Raw genomic sequence first — 19618 nt, 5'->3', positions numbered from 1 at the left:
AATTTCACAAAATTTAACACACACAGTTGGATGTTTTCAAGTCTTTTTTTGCTGATAATGCTCTGCTATCGGCAAATGGAAAAGTGACATTTAAGATTAAATAGAAAATATTCACAACACTCTGGTGCTGTTCTCTCTGCGCCTCCCAGGTATATTTATGCTTGATATGAATATAATTGCATCTGAAATAAGTGTTACTGGGCTCAAAACATCTAGATTAAACCCAGACGGGTTTAATCTACCCAGACGGGTTTAATCTACCTGGAAACCATAAATTATTATAGTAACAGTAGCTCTCCACTCAGATTGTTTAGGATCTGCATTATAACCAATGAGGATGAGCTCTAGATGGGTCCCAGTTTGTCCTGCATCTGACCTGCACAGGCAATTAAAACGAAACAACTATGTTGTTGTTCACCCAGGAGCTTCTCTTTGGGGCTAATTAACTCACTGTTAGGGCCATAATCTGGAAGTGGAAAGAACATAATTTCATCATAAACCGATCACGACCAGGAGCTCCTCACAAAAATGATTATCACAAGAGTTGTCCATGAGCCAAAGTCTACTTGTGGAGAGCTTCAGAAATACCTGGAATAAGCAGGAACAATTGTTTTAAAGAAAACAATACATAATGCACTCAACAAGCATGGCCTATATGAGGTTTCACCATGCAAGACTGCCATGCTGAAGACGAAGCATGTTGAAGCTCGTTTAAAGTTTGCTGCACAACATTTAGGCAAGCCTGTGAAATACTCGGAGAATGTAGACTGTTCAGACGAGTCCAAAAATGAGCTATTTGGACGTCATAATACACATCATGTTTGGAGTATAAATTACACTGCACATCGTCCCAAAAACACCATAGTAATAATGAAGTTTGGAGGTGGGATCATCATGGAGGAGGAGGGTTGTTTTCCAGCATATGGTGCAGGCAAACTTCAACTAACTGAAGAAAGGATGTATGGAAAAATACACAAAGACATTCTTGATAAAAATCTGCTTCAATCTAATAAGATGATGAAGATGAAACGTGGTTGGACATTTCAGCAAAATAATGACCCCAAACACACACCCAAGGAAACTTTAATTTGGTTACAGAGAAAGAAAATAAAGCTGGTAGAATGGCCCAGCCAATTACCTGACTTGAATCCGATGGAAAATCTATGTAAAGAGCTAAAGATCAGAATTCATAGAAGAGCCCCATGAAACCTTCAAGATTTGAAGACTGTTTGTGGGGAAGAATGGGCCAAAATCACATCCGAGCAATGCATGGGACTAATTTCTCCATACATGTGCTGTCTTGAAGCTGCCATTACCAACAAAGACTTCTGTAAAGTTGAAAACTTTAATCAACTCACAAATCGAGACTCTGCATCACACTTCAAACATCATACTTGCACTACATGGTGAATCTTCAAAATAGAACTCAACTCAGTGTTTCTACTGCATTTTGCACCATATATATTTATTTGTATTTTGCACTGCACTGAACCTTCTACATCAATGCCTTTTGCACCATGTCTCTCCTACACTGTTTACATTTTAATCACTGCTGCACTTTATAAATGGAAATGTTAATTCACTGCTAAGCTGCTGCTCATTTACTGTCGAAAATCTGTATGTATGGAAATTGTCTAAGTCTAGGTGTATTAAAGTGTTAAATATATTTCAGTAAGTGTGTTAATTTCTTTTTTCTTTTCACTTTATTACAAATAACTTAATTTCTGTACATCTATGTTTTGATTTCTTTGTATGTGTGGATTGCATGGACTGTTACCGAGATCTGGTAAACATTTCATGTCATTGCATGGACTGTTACCGAGATCTGGTAAACATTTCATGTCATTAGCACCTATAAAAATATATTTACTGAGAAAAATTATGCTGTGTTCAATACTTATTTTACCCGCTTTAAATAGAAAAGAATTGGGAAGTAGAAAACGTATTGAATCCACCTTAAGTTCTATTTGGACAACTTAAAGTCTTGTTTAACTTCATTATCAGTTCAATTGAAAAGAAACTGAACAAACATAACCCACATAGAGTCAGACAGAAACTTTTATGATTGGTTCAAACATTTGGTTTTTCTAAAAGTTGCCCTGTTATTGATTAACTTACACCTCTAGATATTAGGCAGGCATTTTTACGGTTGGATTATCTTCATGGGCTAGAGGTAGGGCACACTTTGAATAGTTAAGGGCTGCTGGACAGACGTCAGTCAGTCCGGGTTGGACAGAACACCTCTGATGTCATCACCCTAAGCACAGGCACCCCTCTGGGCTGTGTCTTGAGCCCCCTGCTGTTTACCCTTATGACACATGATCGCATACCCAGGTTCACCATCAATCAAATCGTGAAGTTTGCAGATGACACCACAGTGGTGGGCCTCATCAGAGACAACAACAACCAGGACTACAGAGAAGAGGTGGAGCAGCTGGTGGACTGGTGCAGAGATAACAGCCTGATCCTGAATGTGGAGAAGACGAAGGAAAGAAGAAAGGAAGAACCTCCCTAACCACTCTCCACTGCTCATCAACAGCTATAGAGGTGGTCAACAGCACCGAATTTCTGGGGCTGCACATCACAAACAACCTTACCTGGAATGTAAACACCACCTAACTGATCAAAAGGGCACAAAGGCGCATGTACTTCATGAGTAGCATGAGGAGAGCTCACCTTCCCCCACCCATCCTCACTACCCTCTACAGAAGCACCATAGAGAGCGTTCTGACCAGCTGTCTCACTGTGTGGTGTGGAGGCTGCAGTGTAGAGCACTGGAAGAAAGTGAGAGGAGTGGTGAGAAGAGCAGAGAGGATCATTAAGGCTCCTCTTCCCTCCATAAAATACATTTCATCCCAGTGCTGCATGTCCTGAGCCTGTATCATTATCAATGACCCCTCACCCCACCATGGACAGTGCTCCCTGCCGCCCTCTCGGGAGAGGCTTCGCAGCATTTGACGCAGGTCTAGCAGATTCCACCAACAGCTTCTTCCCCACTACCATTAGACAGCTGAACTGTTGAGAAAACTCTAAATCATGTCACAGACTCTGCATCACGCTGATAACACCAAACCAAAACACTGCATAATTGCAGCATATATACATACTTAATGCCATGAACTTTGATATCAATATGTTTTTTTGCACCATGCTTTCTCCTCCCACATTCTTTACATTTAATCACAGAATGGAAATGTGATGAAAGCTGTAGAAAATGAAATTTAGTTTTGTATACACTCTGTGTATACCAGAGGTGTCAAGTAACAATGTACAAATACTTTGTTACTGTACTTAAGTACACTTTTTAGGTATCTATACTTTACTCCATTACTTATTTTTCTTCCTACTTCTGACTTCTACTCATTACATTTTCACACAAGTATCTGTCATTTCTATTCCTTACATTTTTAAAACAAAGGTAACTCGTTACTCTTGGCTTCAGTTTAATGTTTATAAGTATGTATTTCACCTCATGTGTGCCATCCAATGCAGATCATTGGCGCCATCCACATCTAGTGAAAACTAGTGTAATTGGATGAGTCATATAATGCAAACACTCATTGGTAAGCTGAAGGAAATCATCAGAAGCAAGCAGGTGTTCTTCAATCAGCAAAGGTGAATTGTCTATGCCATGCTACAATGTTGGATTTAGAAAAAGATGTTGAAATGTCTGAAAGAAGAGTCTATCGGGAGATGGAGACGGAGACCAACAAGACCTCTGTCATCCTTGGCCCTATCTCAAATAATTTTTCAAAATAGTCGAAAAATTGAGCTTTCAATTCATATAATGGCATCTGGCTGTTTTTATTAAAGGTTACTTTATACTTTTATATTTTAAGTAGTTTTTGGAGCACATACTTTTTCACTTTTACTTGAGTAAAAAGGTCAAGTTGATACTTCAACTTTTACCAGAGTGTTTTTAAAATGCAGTATCTATACTTAAGTAACAAATGTGTGTACTTTTGACACCACTGGTGTATAAAAAATAACAATTAAAATGGTCCAAAATTGATAAATTTGTGGTCATATTATTGTTTCAATATGGTGATTTAAAACTCTATCCTGTATTTTTTCCTGTTTGTTTTAGTTTTCTTTATATCTTGTTGTTTTTCATGTAATTCAAATATAGCAAACTAGCGTATTATTATTATTAATATTATTATGTCCACATCTTTAAAGGGGGTGGGCTGCACCCCATTTTAACAGAAGGATGTTGTGCGCATGCGCACTGTGCAATCTACCGGAGCGCCAGAGGTAGTGAAGGCAGCCCTAATGGCGGAGAGCGTACGGTCGCCTTTTGACTACCGGGAGCCACCGACCCTCGACAGTGACGGGGATGGGAGCAAACCGCCGCCGCCAAGGGGGTAAGATACTACAGCTTTGAGAACCTGGGGGCCGAGGCGACCCGGATTTTTGTTCACTGCACAAAAAAATCCAGAGCTACTCGCGCACGCGATATGCGCGTGCCCGTGTTTGTAGTTAACGTTTGGAAGCCGCTGTTGGTGTGCATGATATTGGTGTTATGATGTAGAAATCACGGAACGGAAAGAGATTCTTATCTGTTTATTGGCTGCAGACAGTGCACGCTGAAGGATAGTGTCTCCCTTCGAGACGAACTGCTTCGTATAATGGGAAAATATTTTTTTTTTTTTTATTTTAATGGCTAGACGTCGCAGAAGTCTAGAAGCTAGCTGCTGCTGGAGGCTAACAAGCTAGCCGTTGTTTAGCATTCATGTTAGCATTATCCCCACAGGAATCAGCCGCTTTAAATCTCCAAATCAGCTGTCTCCCACATTAGATTTCAAGAGTTGCATTTTCAAAGATTATGCACTTGATCGATATAACTGAAAGCCTTCACGTCTCACATGTATGCGTACGATTTTATGATTAGTTAACAAAGTTGCTGACCACCGAGGAAACGCATGAATCTAAAACGGTTAACTGTCAACATGGGCTCAGCAAATAAGGGAGGCATTGTTGCGCTAATCATCCTTTTCAAATGGCAAGTCTCACAGTCTGAGGGATTGAATGAAGGGGTGGGGCCTCTAACTGTGTTGTGATTGGAAAAAAATCACGACCATTAGCATCATCGGCTCGTTTTATCCTTGCATACTGATTAACTTATCAATTGCTTAAAATTACAATAACATTAGGTCAGGCTTTTGATTGACTACCTTTAAGTTGAATTTACTTGACCAAAATAAGTAATATTTGAATTATGACATGAATCCTTATCCTTATTAAGCATTAGCTATGTCAATAGAATAATTTTTTTATTGTAAATCCCACTAGTTTCTTTATTTTAGTTCAAATTACAAGTCAACACGTGTTTGTTTACAGTTTTAGAGAATGAACCCATATCAAAATCATTTGCTCCAGATGCTTCAGACCTTGGATGACATTTTCATCACAATATTAATGCATTTTTTCATTGTTTTTCCTTCGGATTTAAAATTATTGGATGTTAAATTGTATTGCTTGTAATTTTTCAGTGGTTTGCTAATTTTGTTGGACTTTCTATAACATAAACTAATATACTTACTGACAAAGTTTAGACATTTGCAGGAATGGGTTGGATATATGTTTAGTTTGAGAAAGTACAGGATAGCAAGTAAAAATGTGGGTTATTTATAACTAAAGTTGTTATAGCAATGTTCTAGTTTAATATCCTAATTTCCAAATGTTATGAATCTGAAATGTAGATTTGATTAGCGATACACAACAACACTAATCACTAGTTATAACTCTGGGCGCTTAGAAATGCATCATTCCTTTTTATTACATTTAAATAATGGTTGCAGTGAAAGCAAACTGATCCAAACACAGCTTAGAACTGAGGCAACTTCAAACTAGCAGAATATTTTCAGAAAATAATGCAGTGTTAACTAAAACAAGGTCTGCAAAATTGTTTGTTTACAGTGGTGAATCTATATGACTGTTCACTGTCTGTATCAAAACAGCAACTTTAATAGTTATGTCTTTGGTTTAAGAGACTTCTAACTAAAATGTTTACTGTTAATGTTAGTGGTTCAGTGATTTTTTATTCATTTGTCCGAATAGCTTATCTGCCACGTCACATGATGAGTGGTCAGAAAGTTTTATTTTCATGTTCAATAAATGTCCCTAATTGAAATTCTACTGAGCCTGTAAATCAAGGGTGTAACTTTGTGATGAAAATTGGTGGGCATACTGATGGCTGATGGACCTACAGTTACTGGACCGAAACGCTTATATTAGGTTTTGGTATTTTTCAAAAATGAGCTCAAACATATAATTATTGAATGCTTTGCTATTGTTGAAAACACAAGATAACTATAATAAACTTACATTTATATTTATAGATAGTTAGAGATGTATTTTAGTGCATTACATATATACGGCCCAAAAACATTAATGTATAAAACAATTAACGAATAAAAGCCGATTCCGATGCCGAAATCGATATATGATGCATCCCTAGAAGTACAATTTCAATTCCATCCATCCAGAAAAATATGGATATGCTTCATTTTAAATACAGCATTGCATTTTTTTTTTCTTGTAAACATTCTGGTAAACTTGGAGATATATTTTATTTCACGTTGCATATCCCAGTAAATCTGTTTCACCTTTAAATCTGCAGCTCTCCCTACTTCTCTTTGTGTTGTTTAAAAAGATTTATGAACCCTTTTACTAATATAATGATGCCAGAAGCAACATTTCAAGATATGTAGAAGCTGTGCAGTCTGATTCTGTCTGGACAATAAGAAAACATGTTAATTTTAGGGGGAGTCACGGTCCTCTGAGAAGCCTAGCTTTATTAATTTGTAAAGATGAACAAACTGTTTTCTCAAGCTCCTTGCATTATATTACTAACTAGTATAAACGTACAATGCCATTTTTAGCTGAAAAAGCTCCGTATGTCTAACAAACAGATTTTTCAGTGGTATGATCTCTTTTTTTTTTTTTTTTTTTTTTACAACCCGTCTCCTAACTTTTGCTTAAACATCGAAGTAGCTGCTGGTTAATATTCACTAAGTGTGTCTCTCCTCCAACCATGAAGCTACTTTGTATGCAGTGAAAAGTGACCAAAAATATGATGTCTGAAAGTGACGGATCCGATGATATTTTACTGAGAGGCAGGACACGCGAGCAGTGTGAAATAAAAAAATAAAAAAAAACGCACTCAAAATGCTCTAAAAACAGATAGCTGCACCCAACTCTGTTACCTTTGGCGACAGTGAACGAGCAGAAAGGGGAAAAATATGGAAATTATTGGTGGGGACTGTCCCGAGCAGGCCAAAGTTGGTGGGAACATGTCCACACCAGACCTTCAGAAAGTTACGCCTGTGCTGTAAATGCATGATCAAACACAATATTCCTCAATGTACTTTGTTTCAAATCTAATAAAAATCCTTAAGGTATTATTTGCTCCAAAAAAAGGCTCTTTTTTTCTGTTTGATTGGAAAGTTCCACCTCTATGAAAAGTCCTACTTCGCATTTTTTCTGTTCCATTCTGGTCAGTGTGATATTTTAGTGTCACATCAAATCAACTTTTACAAAAACAGCTGATTGAGCTTTAACATGAGATAATCACCATAACTTGAATGATTTGATGAGACATGGCTGTGTAAATTATCATTCATCTGGGACATGGCAACCACAACGAAAGCTTAAATTGGATACAATCAGACAGCCGCTCAGGTTTTCTGAAGATATTTCAACACCTATCCAGGAATTTCTCTCGCACTAAAGTAATCATAGCTGGGGCATTGATGTTTTTAAGCAGCATGGAGGTCCATCTTATTACAGTGAGCACATTCTAGGTTGGATGCAGGTTGGATGATGTGTGGGCCACCAACTTGTCACCCAATAATTTTCCTGGGTTGTTGGAGCCGTTTTTTTTGTGTATGGTGTTAGTGATAGGCTATTTGAATCATGAGTGATCTTATGCAATTTCTTTGGACTGAGTTTCAGGACAGAATTGTAAATACTTGTAAGTTGAACACGCAATCCTCCCCCACTGTACACTGATGGCTTTTCCCTTTTAACAAACATGGCTCCCTTCACCCCTCTTTAAAACTATCTGTCCTCTCTGTTGAAGAATCAGAACTTTTTTGTCACGAAAGGTGTGTCCTTTATTCGTAAAGTGCAGATGTACAGCATAATCTTCCCCTGAGCTGCTGGATCTCCTGTTTTGCACCATGTGTTTATGTCCTTGTGTTGTCTTAAATATAGAAGTCCTCGCTGCACTTGACTGCATAAACTACGCCACTCGGCTTTGATTGGGGCGTTCTGTCGTTGGGATGAACCAGGTTTTCTAAGAGTGTCTTGTTGGGTTTGAATTTCACTGGTATGTTTAGAGAACATCCTCCCGAGTTTCTCAGAAGCTCCTGACACACGTGAAATTACAATGTTTTTGATTCCCTCTTTTTTTCTCATGCAGTGCTGTTCTTCCTCCTTCTTCTTTGGAGAACTTAACAAATGTCCAGTTTGGATAACCACATGCTACTAACATTTTCCTGACATGTTTGTGTTCTTTTCATTTCTCCTCTGCAATTGAGAAAATATTGTCAGCCCAGTTATACAGAGTTCTGATATCAGAAAGTTTATGTACCAGTGGATGATGTGACTCAAAATCCAGATATTGGTCCGTGTGTGCTGGTTTTCAGTTAACCACATTTATAGACCTTCTATTGCCCTCAATGTGCACAGCACAGCACTGGACAGGGCAGCATGTTGTTCTTGGCATCCTCTCTAGTGAACATGATGTTTCTGTCCACTGACTTGATGTACTTTGTGTATGGCACAACTTCCTGGGTTTGGATTTTGACCCAAGTGTCATCCACATATCTATAGTGCTTTGTGAAAGTATTCAGCACCCTTAAACTTTTTTACCTTTTGCCACATTTCAGGTTTCATTCACATTAAGAAATAATTTTGTTTATATATTTTTTTAAAGAATAAACAAGTGGGACATAATCATGAAGTGGGACGAAATGTATGTGATATTTAAATTATTATTTAAAAATTAAGTGCTGAAGAGTGGGGCATGCAAAATTTCAGTGCAGCAAACTCCCCAGAAGTTCAGTGAGGATCTCTCATTGATCCAATATTGACCTTAATGATTGATGTGTAGAATCTACCTTTGTGTAATCAATGGCAAAAGTTTGTTTAAAGGTAGAGAGAATCATGAAGAACAAGGAACACACCAGATAGGTCTGAGATACTGATGTGGAGAAGTTTAAAGCCTGATTTGAATACAAAAAGATTTCCCAAGCTTTAAACATCTCAAGGAGAACTGTGCAACCGATGATATTAAAATGGACGGAGTATCAGACTGCTGCAAATCTACAAAGATTTGTGAACAAGACAGACTACAAAGACAGTGATCATCTGCAGAGAGTTGAGGTTGGAGACTCTGTCCACAGGACAACAATCAGTCGTAAACTGCACAAATATGGCCTTTATGGAAGAAAGCCATTTATTAAACATATCCATAAAAAGTTTAGCTTAAAGTTTGCCGCAAGCCACCTGGGAGACACAGCAGACATGTGGAAGAAGGTGTTTTGGTCAGATGAAACCAAATTCTAACTTTTTGGCAAAAATGAAAAACGTATGTTTGGCGTAAAAGCAACACAGATCTTTACCCTGAACACACTATACCAACTGTCAAACCTAATGGTGGCAGCATCATGGTTTGGACCTAAATTGCTTCAGCAGGAACAGGGAAGATGGTGAAATTGATGGGAAGATGGAAAGAGCCACATACAGGACCATTCTGGAAGAAAACCTGCGGGACTTTGCAAAGACCAGAGACTGGGATGGAGATTTATCTTCCAACAAGACAATTATCCAAAACATAAAGCAAATCTACAACGTAATGGTTAACAAATAAACATATCCAGGTGTTAGAAAGGAGAAGTTGAGTCCAGACCTGAATCTTATTGAGAATCTGTGGAAAGATATGAAAACTTATAGATATAACTCAAGGGACTTACAGCTGTAGGGTACAGCCATCTTTCTGTTGGTAAAAGTTGCCACTGGCAACAGTCCCAAAGGTCACTACTCTGGTTAGGTGTTAAAATAGTCCTGTCTTTCAGGAACTCATCACATTCACTTCTATCCTGACTGTGTTCACTGCCTTTGAATTGGAAATGTAGGTGAGGAGAGATGTTACTTAAAAAAACAAACAAAAAAACAATGGTTTCATTTGGTGTTGGCCTTAAATGCTGTACTTTATAAATAAAGTCTGTCGGGTTTTGTATATGGTGTGTTGTGTTTCCAAACAATAGAGCCAAAATTGTTGCTAGGCATCTACATTTTCACCTGGAACTCATCTCGTACAAATGACATAAGTACAGTGATGATTGAAATGGCCTAACGCATAGCCAGGTGGATGAGGACAACCGGTTGATATTTGATGTTCATCTGTTTCTGAATGTGCTTAGAGGGATGGACCTTTATCTTGGTTCAGAAACATCAACGCTCTGACTACAGATTGTTTCCAAACAATAGAGCCAAAATTGTTGCTAGGCATCTACATTTTCACCTGGAACTCATCTCGTACAAATGACATAAGTACAGTGATGATTGAAATGGCCTAACGCATAGCCAGGTGGATGAGGACAACCGGTTGATATTTGATGTTCATCTGTTTCTGAATGTGCTTAGAGGGATGGACCTTTATCTTGGTTCAGAAACATCAACGCTCTGACTACAGATTGCTCTACTTCAAGCCAACAGAATTGACAAAGATTCCTGTATAGGTTGCGAAACGTGTTGAGAAAATCTGAATGAAAGTCCAGCTTCCTCCGCCTTAAGCATATTTTTTTGTATTTGGTGAGACCATTAAATAAACAAAAATCGGATTGGACCAGCAAAAGCTGATTGCTGTATTTTTACTGACAGCTTCTGGTACATAATCACTGTTATTGCTTAATTTTGCTGTTGTAACATTTTGATTTTTCTTCTAATTCCACAAATATTTATAGAGTTTTAACTATTGTTTTGTATGATTGTGACGGTAGACTAAACAAAGGCTTTTCTCTTTTTACAGCCGCGTATGTGGGAGAAAAAGGAAGGGGACACCTGTGAAGGTGTGTGATCGAGCGTATGTAACAGAAGATGAGGAGGAGGAGAGCATGTCAGAGCACAGCTACAGCCCGGGTATATATACACGTCTAACCTGCCATCTGTTCTTACTGTGTTAAATCTTTGTGCTGTGTTCTACTTTCCATTATTCATAGTCGAATGTAATAAAAGGGTTTACTCTGTTGCAGGTGACGGCCAGTACGCAGAAGGTGCTGAAGACCGCCTCCCTCCTCCTGGTAGTCCCTACTACCTGTCTGATCCCACGCAGCTCTGGTAAACGACCCTGAACTCCTCCTACAAAGCACTTTTTGGTAGGATAACCCACTCTGATCCTAAATAAACTTCATGGGTTTCTTTTTTTCCTCAGTGTTCCTGAGCTGGGGGAGGAGGGAGCAAGCGGTGTAAGAGGCCCCGTACTCTTTCACCCGCCTCCCAACTGCCGTATTCGAGAAGTCCACTGTGGTACCCAGGTGCGACTGGTCGTAATAGCGATCCGCGATATCGTGAAAGGGGAGGAGATAACCGTAGACTACAGCCTGACGGACTGGGGAGAGAATGCACTGGTGAGCAGATAACTTTGTTAGAGTAACACTTAAAAAAAAAAATAACCGGCCAAAATGGTTTTAAAGAAAAAAATTGTAAAAAGGTTTTCTGAATTTACCATTTTTTAAAACTGAATTGGCATCATCTGTAGAGAGAGGACACTATCTGGAAGTTTCTAATCCTTTTTATGCTTTTTGATTGTGTGTTATATTACTGTTTGAGGGGTTACTAGTCACATGCAGAAGTCAATCAAAGTAAAAAGAATATATTTAAGCCACCAAAGATCAGCAATTGTTGAATGTAGCTGTATTTTAAATTTTACAATGGCTAATCAGATTTCACGCTCCTCTACGGTTTTAACCCCAGAGAGGCCTTAAGTATCAGGCGTCCTTTTAGTCTTTATAAAAATATCCTAAAATATTTTGTTCTGAAGAAGAAGATGTTTTAAACTTTGGATATTTTACTCCACATTAATTGCGTGCGCATAGGAATACAATATCAATGTCAAATTCATTAATTGGATTAATTGACAATTGCAATAATTATCAACTAATTTAGTAATTAATTAATCATTAACTGGAGTGTGGATACTCTTAACACACATGTTTAGCTGACAGAGCCACCCACCTTGAGCAGTAATTATACACAAAATTGTAAAAAAAAAAAAAAAATGTTTAAACATTTTGCATTTAAAATAAAAATCTTTTTTGACTATCAATGTGTTCTATCCAGAAGTTTTCAAGTGGAAAAGTTTTTCTTTCAGCTGGTTTAAGCTTGCAAAATGTCTTCCTCAAGGAACTTTTACTATCCCATCAGTAATTGATTGATTGATTGATTGATTGAAGTAATAATTGACAGATTAATTTGCAGAAAAAATAACTACAGAATTATCACCCAAGAATGGATGAATATATATATATATATATATATATATATATATATATATATATATATATATATATATATATATATATATATTCATTTCTTTTTTTTTTCCAGTCATGTATTTTGTAATTTTGTTGTCATTCGTACTTAGGCAGCAGCCTAGATTTAACGCCTTGCTCTCCTTACAGTAAAAGAAGCCCATTAACATATAAAAGACCAGCAATGGAAAAATAAGTGAATTAAAAAATATGTAAAATATACCATGAATGCCCCCCCGCCTGGCTAAGCATCCAGTTTTCAATGGGAGTGGGGGGCTGCTGACACTGAAGAAGAACATTGTTGCAAGCAATATTTGAGGATCCCCCCAATCCGCCTTACATGTCTTTCGTGGTGGAAGAAGAGACGGAGTGCTCTGGGCTGGATTTGTTCACCACTAATGCTGAAGTCACAGAGGTGCTTAAAAAAGCTCCACGGTAACAAGGCTTCAGGGGTGGACAAGATCTGTCCTGAGTTCCCTAAATCTCTGGATATTGTCAGGCTGTCTAGGCTGTATGTTCTTCAACTTGTCCCTAGATTGGCAGACCAGGGTGATGGTTCCCCTTTATAAGAAAGGGGACTGGAGGGTGTGTTCCATCTGTAAAGGTATCACACTTCTCTGCCTCCCTGATAAGGCCTATGTCAGGGTGTTGGAGAGAAGAATCCAGCTAATGGCCAAACTCAGCTTCAGGAGGAGCAGTGTGGTTTTTATCCTGGCTGTTTAACAGTGGACCAGCTCTACACCCTTTGCAGGGTACTTGAGGGTTCATGGCAATTTGTCCAACCAGTCCACATGTTTTGTGGATCTGGAGAAGACATTTGACAGTGTCCCTCATGGTGCCCTGCTGGGTGCCATCCAGTCACTGTACAATCGGAGCAAGAGTTTGGTCCGCATTGCAGGTTGCACCGGTCCTGCTCATAACCTTTATGGACAGGATTTCTATCCCTGGAGGGGATAGTGTTTATTTTAGTTATTTCATCATAATGTCAAATTCTAATTTTATCCTGATGTACTTTAGTTATGCATGTTGGACAGTTGTAAGCTGACCCCAGCTGTTTGTCTCCCCAGGAGGAAGAGGCTGGCCCTCACCCGTTGTCCCTCGCTGTATCCGATTACCTCACCCCCTCTTGGTCACTGTCACCCTCCTCATCCCCGCTCACCCACTCTGAGCCCAGCGACTCTGACCGGGAGGAAGATGAAGAGGAGGAGGATGATGACGATGACGACGACGATGAAGAGGAAGAAATGGAGGAGGTAAGGGGTCGAATGCTTCGGCGCCGCAAAAAGCGCAAGCTGCCAGCAGCCGTGGACTCCAAGAAGAAGAGCACGCCCACAGCTTCCAGGGGACCTGGGCATCCCTGCTCGTCCTTTTCCCACCCGGGGCCCGTCGCACCCCCAGCTCGGCCACAGGCCCACATCGGCTCCCTGTCGCACCCAACCACTAACATAAACAATAACATCAACATAAATATCGGCGGCTCCAGCAGCGCCGCAGTGAGCCGGCGGCAGCACTGCCCGTACTGTGGCCGCCATTACCGCTCCCTGGCGCGCCACCTGGAGAAGTACCACGCCAACCAGCCGGAGGTCAGGACTGCCATGGAGCTGGCGCATCTTCACACGCACAGCTCTTCCAACGGCAACACCCCACACCCCTCCTCATCCTCCACCTCCGCTCCTCACAGCCATTCCTTCGCCATCCCTCAGTCCTCTGCCTCCAGCCCAGCTCCGCCCTCCCTCTTCTCCAGAGAGAGGGAGTCGCCCGCCACACGCACAGGTACGGGAGGCGTCTCTTTCTCCCTCTCGCTTACACCTCCTCCATCTGTTCAGTCCACGGTTGCAAAGAAGGGGCCTGGCTTACCGCTGCCTGCTGCTAAACTCTCCTCGCCACCGCTGGTGTCCCGAATGAAGAGTCCATCCCCACCTCCCGGTTCTGCTTCAAAGAGAGGAAGGAGGATGAAGAAGGAAAAGCACGAGGAGCAGCAGAAGGTGGAGGTGGAGAGGAACCAAGAGGAGCTGCTGCCGCCTCCCACTCCAGAGCCTGATATTGATCCAGATGAAGATCTGGAGCTGAGCGGAGGGGAAGAGGATGTTCCAGAGAAGAACGGAGAAGTTGTAAGGTGTGTTTCTTTTTTCTCTCAGTGGTTATAAATATGCATTTCTTGTGCTTTTTTTAAATTTGCTCATTGTGATTTTTTTTCCTGCATCTTTTATTCTCCAGCACACACAGACAGCATATGTCTCCCCTGCTCTCCTCCCTGTCATGTTTGATCATCTACCTCCGTCGCCAGCAGCATTCCTCTTTCCTCTCTCTCACCCGATCTCCTCACTCTGCCGAGGCCTGGCGCCTGCTCTGCCACTCCAGCCTCTCCCTTCTCATCCTCTACAATCGACACCGGGAATGTGAGGTGGCTAAGCTAACTATTCAGGACTATCGCAACCGGATCACGCCACAGTCCAGCACCAGCAGCCCCTCAGGCATGGAGTGTTTCCTGTCCCCCTTCGAGCGGCAGGTCCTGTGTCACCTCCCACGGGCGGGGGTGTTGGGCAAACGTGGCCGCGTGCAGCCGCTCATTCTCCCGCCTCACTGCGAGTCTTCTCTGGACCTGCTTCTGCGTACCAGTCCCAACGTGGGTGTGGACCCCGAGAGCCCCTACGTCTTCTCCCGGCCGTACCACTCACCCGCCACCCCGCTGCGCGGCACAGACCTGCTGAGGAACTTGGCTCGGGCCAGTGGGGCTAAAAACGCTGGAGCACTGACGGCGACACGAGTGCGGCGCCAGGTAGCCATCCTCACCCAGCTGCTGCTGTTGGAAGAGGGAGAGGGTCACGGAGCTGCCATCAAACGGCTGGAGGACTTCCTGGAGCGGGAGTACCACGTGACGCAGAACTGCTCCTCCATCATACGAGATCCAGCACTTATGGGTCGAGTTGGACGCGTCGTCCTCTATGGAGAGAGGGAGGGGGTGCTTTTCAGGGGGATGAGCCTGCAGGACATCTGCCTGGAGTTAGACGGTGAGAAAATGATCATGTTTCTTGTTCATAGGTTGATAAACGGTTGGTTCCGTTCTACTTTACATGATTCAATCGACACAAGGCTGGTAGGATAGGATTAATGAAACCTTTTAGTCTCATAAGTAAACAGGAATGAATGAGTTCTGTTGAGCTATGGATCTTTTACAGCTGAACAAAATAAAATCAATACCACTTCAACTTTTTATCATTTTCTAAAGTTACAATTCCAAACTTTTTACTTAAGCCCCTGTCACACCATGACAATTTAGCCAGCGTATGCCTGACGTCCCAGAATCTTGTCAAACGCTGGCATACGCTGAATTTTCTATGTATTTGTCCAATTTGGGGCGTTTCCCTAGAGTATTCATAATTAGTCCAGAGCTTATGTCCAACGACAGCCTGACTAACGCGTAACACACAGCAGTGTAATGCCAATGAAATGATGCACAAGCCAGTCTCCTCAAGGGGGGGCAGTAATTACCACCCGCCATGAAAATAAATAAACAAATAAAAAGAAAAAGAAAGAAGGTTTGCACTTGCAGCAGATTCAGCGTCATGTCTGCTTTGTTGTTTGTTGGTCGTAGGAGTAAACGCAGGTAGGATCCATCACACTCAACTTCTCACTCACCCTGTGATGGGGATAAAGTCTGGAGGAGAACTGACAGTTTCCTTCTGTGAACCCCCTTTTTTAGGAGGAGAATACGGTATTCATTTAAAGCATCTGTGATGTAGCAGAGCACATCTGGGAGATTTGATTACTTGGAGCTTTTTGAGCTGCTCTTTACCCTGAACCACAGTGGTGGCAGCATCAGGCTTTGGGGTGTACCAAAGCCTTCCTTTTCACTTCCTAATTACACAATACCACATGTTCATCTGTTACATAATGCCACAAAAAATTGATTAAAGTTTATGTTGGTGATACTGCTAAATATAGCAAACAGTGTGAATAAAAGGAGATCTACATAATATATTTTCAGGGAATGCTCCTTAGTGTTACTGATTAACTTCCATAGAGACGTCTGTTTTTGTTTTGCTTTTTTGTTTGATTCTGGAAGGATCTAATGTGGAGAAACCACCCAAACATTCAACAGAACCACAGAACAGACTTTTAGGTCAGTCTGAAGAGCTTTTTTTTTTACAGCCAGCCTTCCACAATTGCTCCCATAGAGGCATCTTGTTCTTAGTTGGACTTGCAGAGCAGTTAATCCTACAAAACATAAATAAATAATGAAAAAAATGCTGCCTTTGTTTGTTGAGTCCTTATATGCAATCCTTTCAATCTCCTTTTAAGCACAGCTCCTCTTTACTTTTTGTAAATCTTGACTGTTTTTACTTTTATTTGTCAATGATTTTCTTATTGTTGGAATGCTTCATAGCATCCAAATGCACACATCTAAGGTTATAATCAAATTATTTTATAAATATGTGACATGTGATACTGGCAGAGGTTGAATTGTAAATTTAAGTGTGAATTGAATAATTTTGTAAGGAAGGCAGGAAAAGATTCATACATGTAATTTGCTTTACACTGAAAAAAGAATGCAACCTTTTTTTGCATTTACTTAATCATATTTAGTTACTTGTTTCATGTTAGCACTAGCAGGGTATGCCATAAAACAATTGTGTTAAAGTAACTAAATATAATTAAGTAAATGCAAAAATCTGTTGCATTCTTTGGAAAAAATTGAATTTAACTTTGAGATGCTAACGCATTTTGCAGCAGCTGAGTAACGTTCACGTTTCTCTTCCAACAGTGATGTCTGGCAACTCGGGAGATTCATTTTCAGAAGATTCAGAGGCGGATGAAGACAAGGACGAAGCGAAGGAAAAGACGGAGGCGATGGTGAAGAAGAAAGGACCCGGCCGACCACCCAGGAAGAAACCAGCACCTGCTCCTCCACCTCCACCCGCTGTTAACCCATCTGTAGCTAACGCCCAGAAAAAGAGACCTACTCCAGTCAAATCAGGTGACTTTATCTGTCAATGGCAGCCTGTGGGTTAAGAGGTTTACATTTGTCCACTAATCACCCAGTTTGATGTCTTCCTGCAGGAAAGCGGGGCGTGCTGAAACGACCCTGGTCTGAGGCAGAGCGCGTAGCTGTGGAAACCCACCTCAAGAAGAACCTCCTGGATCTGCGGGTCCCTGCGAAAGCAGACTGCGAGCGCTGCCTGGAACTCTGCCCCCTGCTGGTGAGCAACCAGCGAGACTGGAGAGCCATCAAGTTTTACGTCCACAACCGGATCCAGCTGCTGAAGAAGCAGGGGAGGAGAGAAAGTGCTGCAGCAGTTAGCTAAAGAGAAATGAAGCAAATGCCATAATGTATAAACCACCAGCAGTCAGGAGGAACTGGCTCAGGCTAAGAGGAGGAGCAGCTGAGGTTTAGGTGTTTTCCATTGTCTCATCACCTTGTTTAAAAGGGAGAAGTGTAATAAAAGCGATTAAGCTATGTGGACAGATTGGATGAGGATAAAATGCTGTCTGCTTTTGGACAAAATGGGGTTAGGAGCTCTGAGGGCTTTTTGTTTTATTTTCTGTGTCCTGTTTACTTTGTTAGTAAACTTAACGAAGAGGAAAATGTGGGAGAAAGTGTGTTAGGAGCAAAGAGTTGACGCACAAAGCAGATGGCTCTCAGTTCCTGAAGGCTGTTGACCAAACGTAGATATGTAAAGCTTTTGGAGAACAAGACTACATGGACCCATATGAACTTGTACAGTATGTGTTTGATGCTCATGTGTGCCCCAACAGATATGTGTAATGAAAAAAAGAAAAACAGAGTATTCCTGAGTGTCTCAGACCATGATGCACCTGTTTTAAGTGTTTTTTTTTGGATACCTCCATACCGTCGTCCTAGATTAGTGTCAAGGCACGTCTACTTGAATTCACAACTCTTAAAGAAATATGTATTTCAGTATCAACATAAGAACTTTATGTAAGAACTCTGCAAATAGTTCCTGATCTATAAAAGTAAGAGGTTGTGAAAGCAAACCTGGCAGTGTTTCTTTTTGTATAAAAACTGTAAATACTACCTGTACTTATTAAAGTGTATGACATTTTGTTGTGTTTTCCTAAACTGGATTGTAAAGTGAATTTTGCATTGTGAAAATGACGAAACAGACATATGGAAAAATCTTGGTATGTTTTCTTTATTTATTAAAAAGTATGAATTTATTTTGTGACAATTTTTCATGTGTAGATGGGTCATTATGCAGGAGCATAAAAAATCTGCAAAGCGATGAAAGTCTCCAAAAAAGAAAGAGGTTCTTAACCAAGTGATCTATTTCAAGGGTTATGTGTTATAGTTTTTATGAGGTTCTCAGAAAGTCGGAGCATAAACTAAAATGTTTTTAAGGGAAGGGTGTGGTTATGTAACTGATACTGGATATGCTGCTGATTTGACAGGCGTCCAGCAGATGGCTTCATTCACCCTCTATGAGAGTGTTTAGATGGCCTTATTCACCCTCTATGAGAGAGTTTAGATCTCTGGAGTTCTTTATCCAAGCAAATTTCTAAAAGGATGAGTAGGAAGAAAAAGATTATGAAGGACTAAAAACTAAACCCCTCAAAGGAGATTTCACATAGAGTGGGATGCAAACTCCTTCACTATAAACCAGGGAAGTGGTCCGATGTCTTCAGAGATAAAAGTTTACATTTTTAGTTAGAGAGATCTCAGAGTAGTGGAAGTGTGGAAAGACAAATGGTTCAATTTGCAAGAGGAAGTCCATTGTGAAGTTTTTAATTTGTGATGTTTGTGGAGTCTTTTAATCTGCTGCTGTTGTTTTATCAAGTCCAAAGCCAGAACAACCATCTACCAGGAAACTTCTAGCACCTCCTGCTTCACTCTGATGACACATTTTGATATGCTGGTATAATTTCCAGCAGGGCTTTGCACCTCCTCAAAACTGCCAAAGAAACAATTGCCTGCTTTAATGATATAGTCAACATGACCATGTTTGTCGTCACTTTGCCTCAGTCTTGATAAAAATACTCCCATCATCTTTATATACTTAATAAAAAACCACAGCCTGTTGGGCAGCTTGAGAACTTGATTCTTGAAAAGACAATGAAAC

General features: G+C 40.6%; 1 protein-coding gene across 1 annotated transcript; it reads left to right on the top strand.

Annotated features, from left to right (window-relative positions):
• The first annotated feature begins 4218 nt into the window (after positions 1 to 4218).
• On the top strand, positions 4219 to 18719 carry LOC119794373. The gene is made up of 8 exons (XM_038301898.1): positions 4219 to 4364; positions 11039 to 11148; positions 11262 to 11346; positions 11441 to 11636; positions 13607 to 14655; positions 14757 to 15550; positions 17305 to 17517; positions 17601 to 18719. Exons 1-8 carry the CDS (start codon positions 4222 to 4224, stop codon positions 17843 to 17845), a joined length of 2835 nt encoding a protein of 944 aa, XP_038157826.1. The 5' UTR covers positions 4219 to 4221; the 3' UTR covers positions 17846 to 18719.
• Positions 18720 to 19618: the final 899 nt, after the last annotated feature.

This window comes from Cyprinodon tularosa, unplaced genomic scaffold (genome assembly GCF_016077235.1).
Source record: "Cyprinodon tularosa strain WSP-4 unplaced genomic scaffold, ASM1607723v1 ctg477, whole genome shotgun sequence".
NCBI classification, from domain to species: domain Eukaryota; kingdom Metazoa; phylum Chordata; class Actinopteri; order Cyprinodontiformes; family Cyprinodontidae; genus Cyprinodon; species Cyprinodon tularosa.
The sequence above is the reverse complement of the archived record's forward strand: the minus strand, read 5'-3'. Positions and strand labels throughout refer to the sequence as shown.

Bases quoted from the DNA above. Each gene is read 5' to 3' on its own strand.
- LOC119794373 (XM_038301898.1), top strand. From the start codon at position 4,222: ATGCGCACTGTGCAATCTACCGGAGCGCCAGAGGTAGTGAAGGCAGCC. The intron at 4,365-11,038 runs GTAAGATACTAC...CTCTTTTTACAG, and splicing joins AAACCGCCGCCGCCAAGGGG to CCGCGTATGTGGGAGAAAAA. The intron at 17,518-17,600 runs GTGACTTTATCT...GTCTTCCTGCAG, and splicing joins ACCTACTCCAGTCAAATCAG to GAAAGCGGGGCGTGCTGAAA.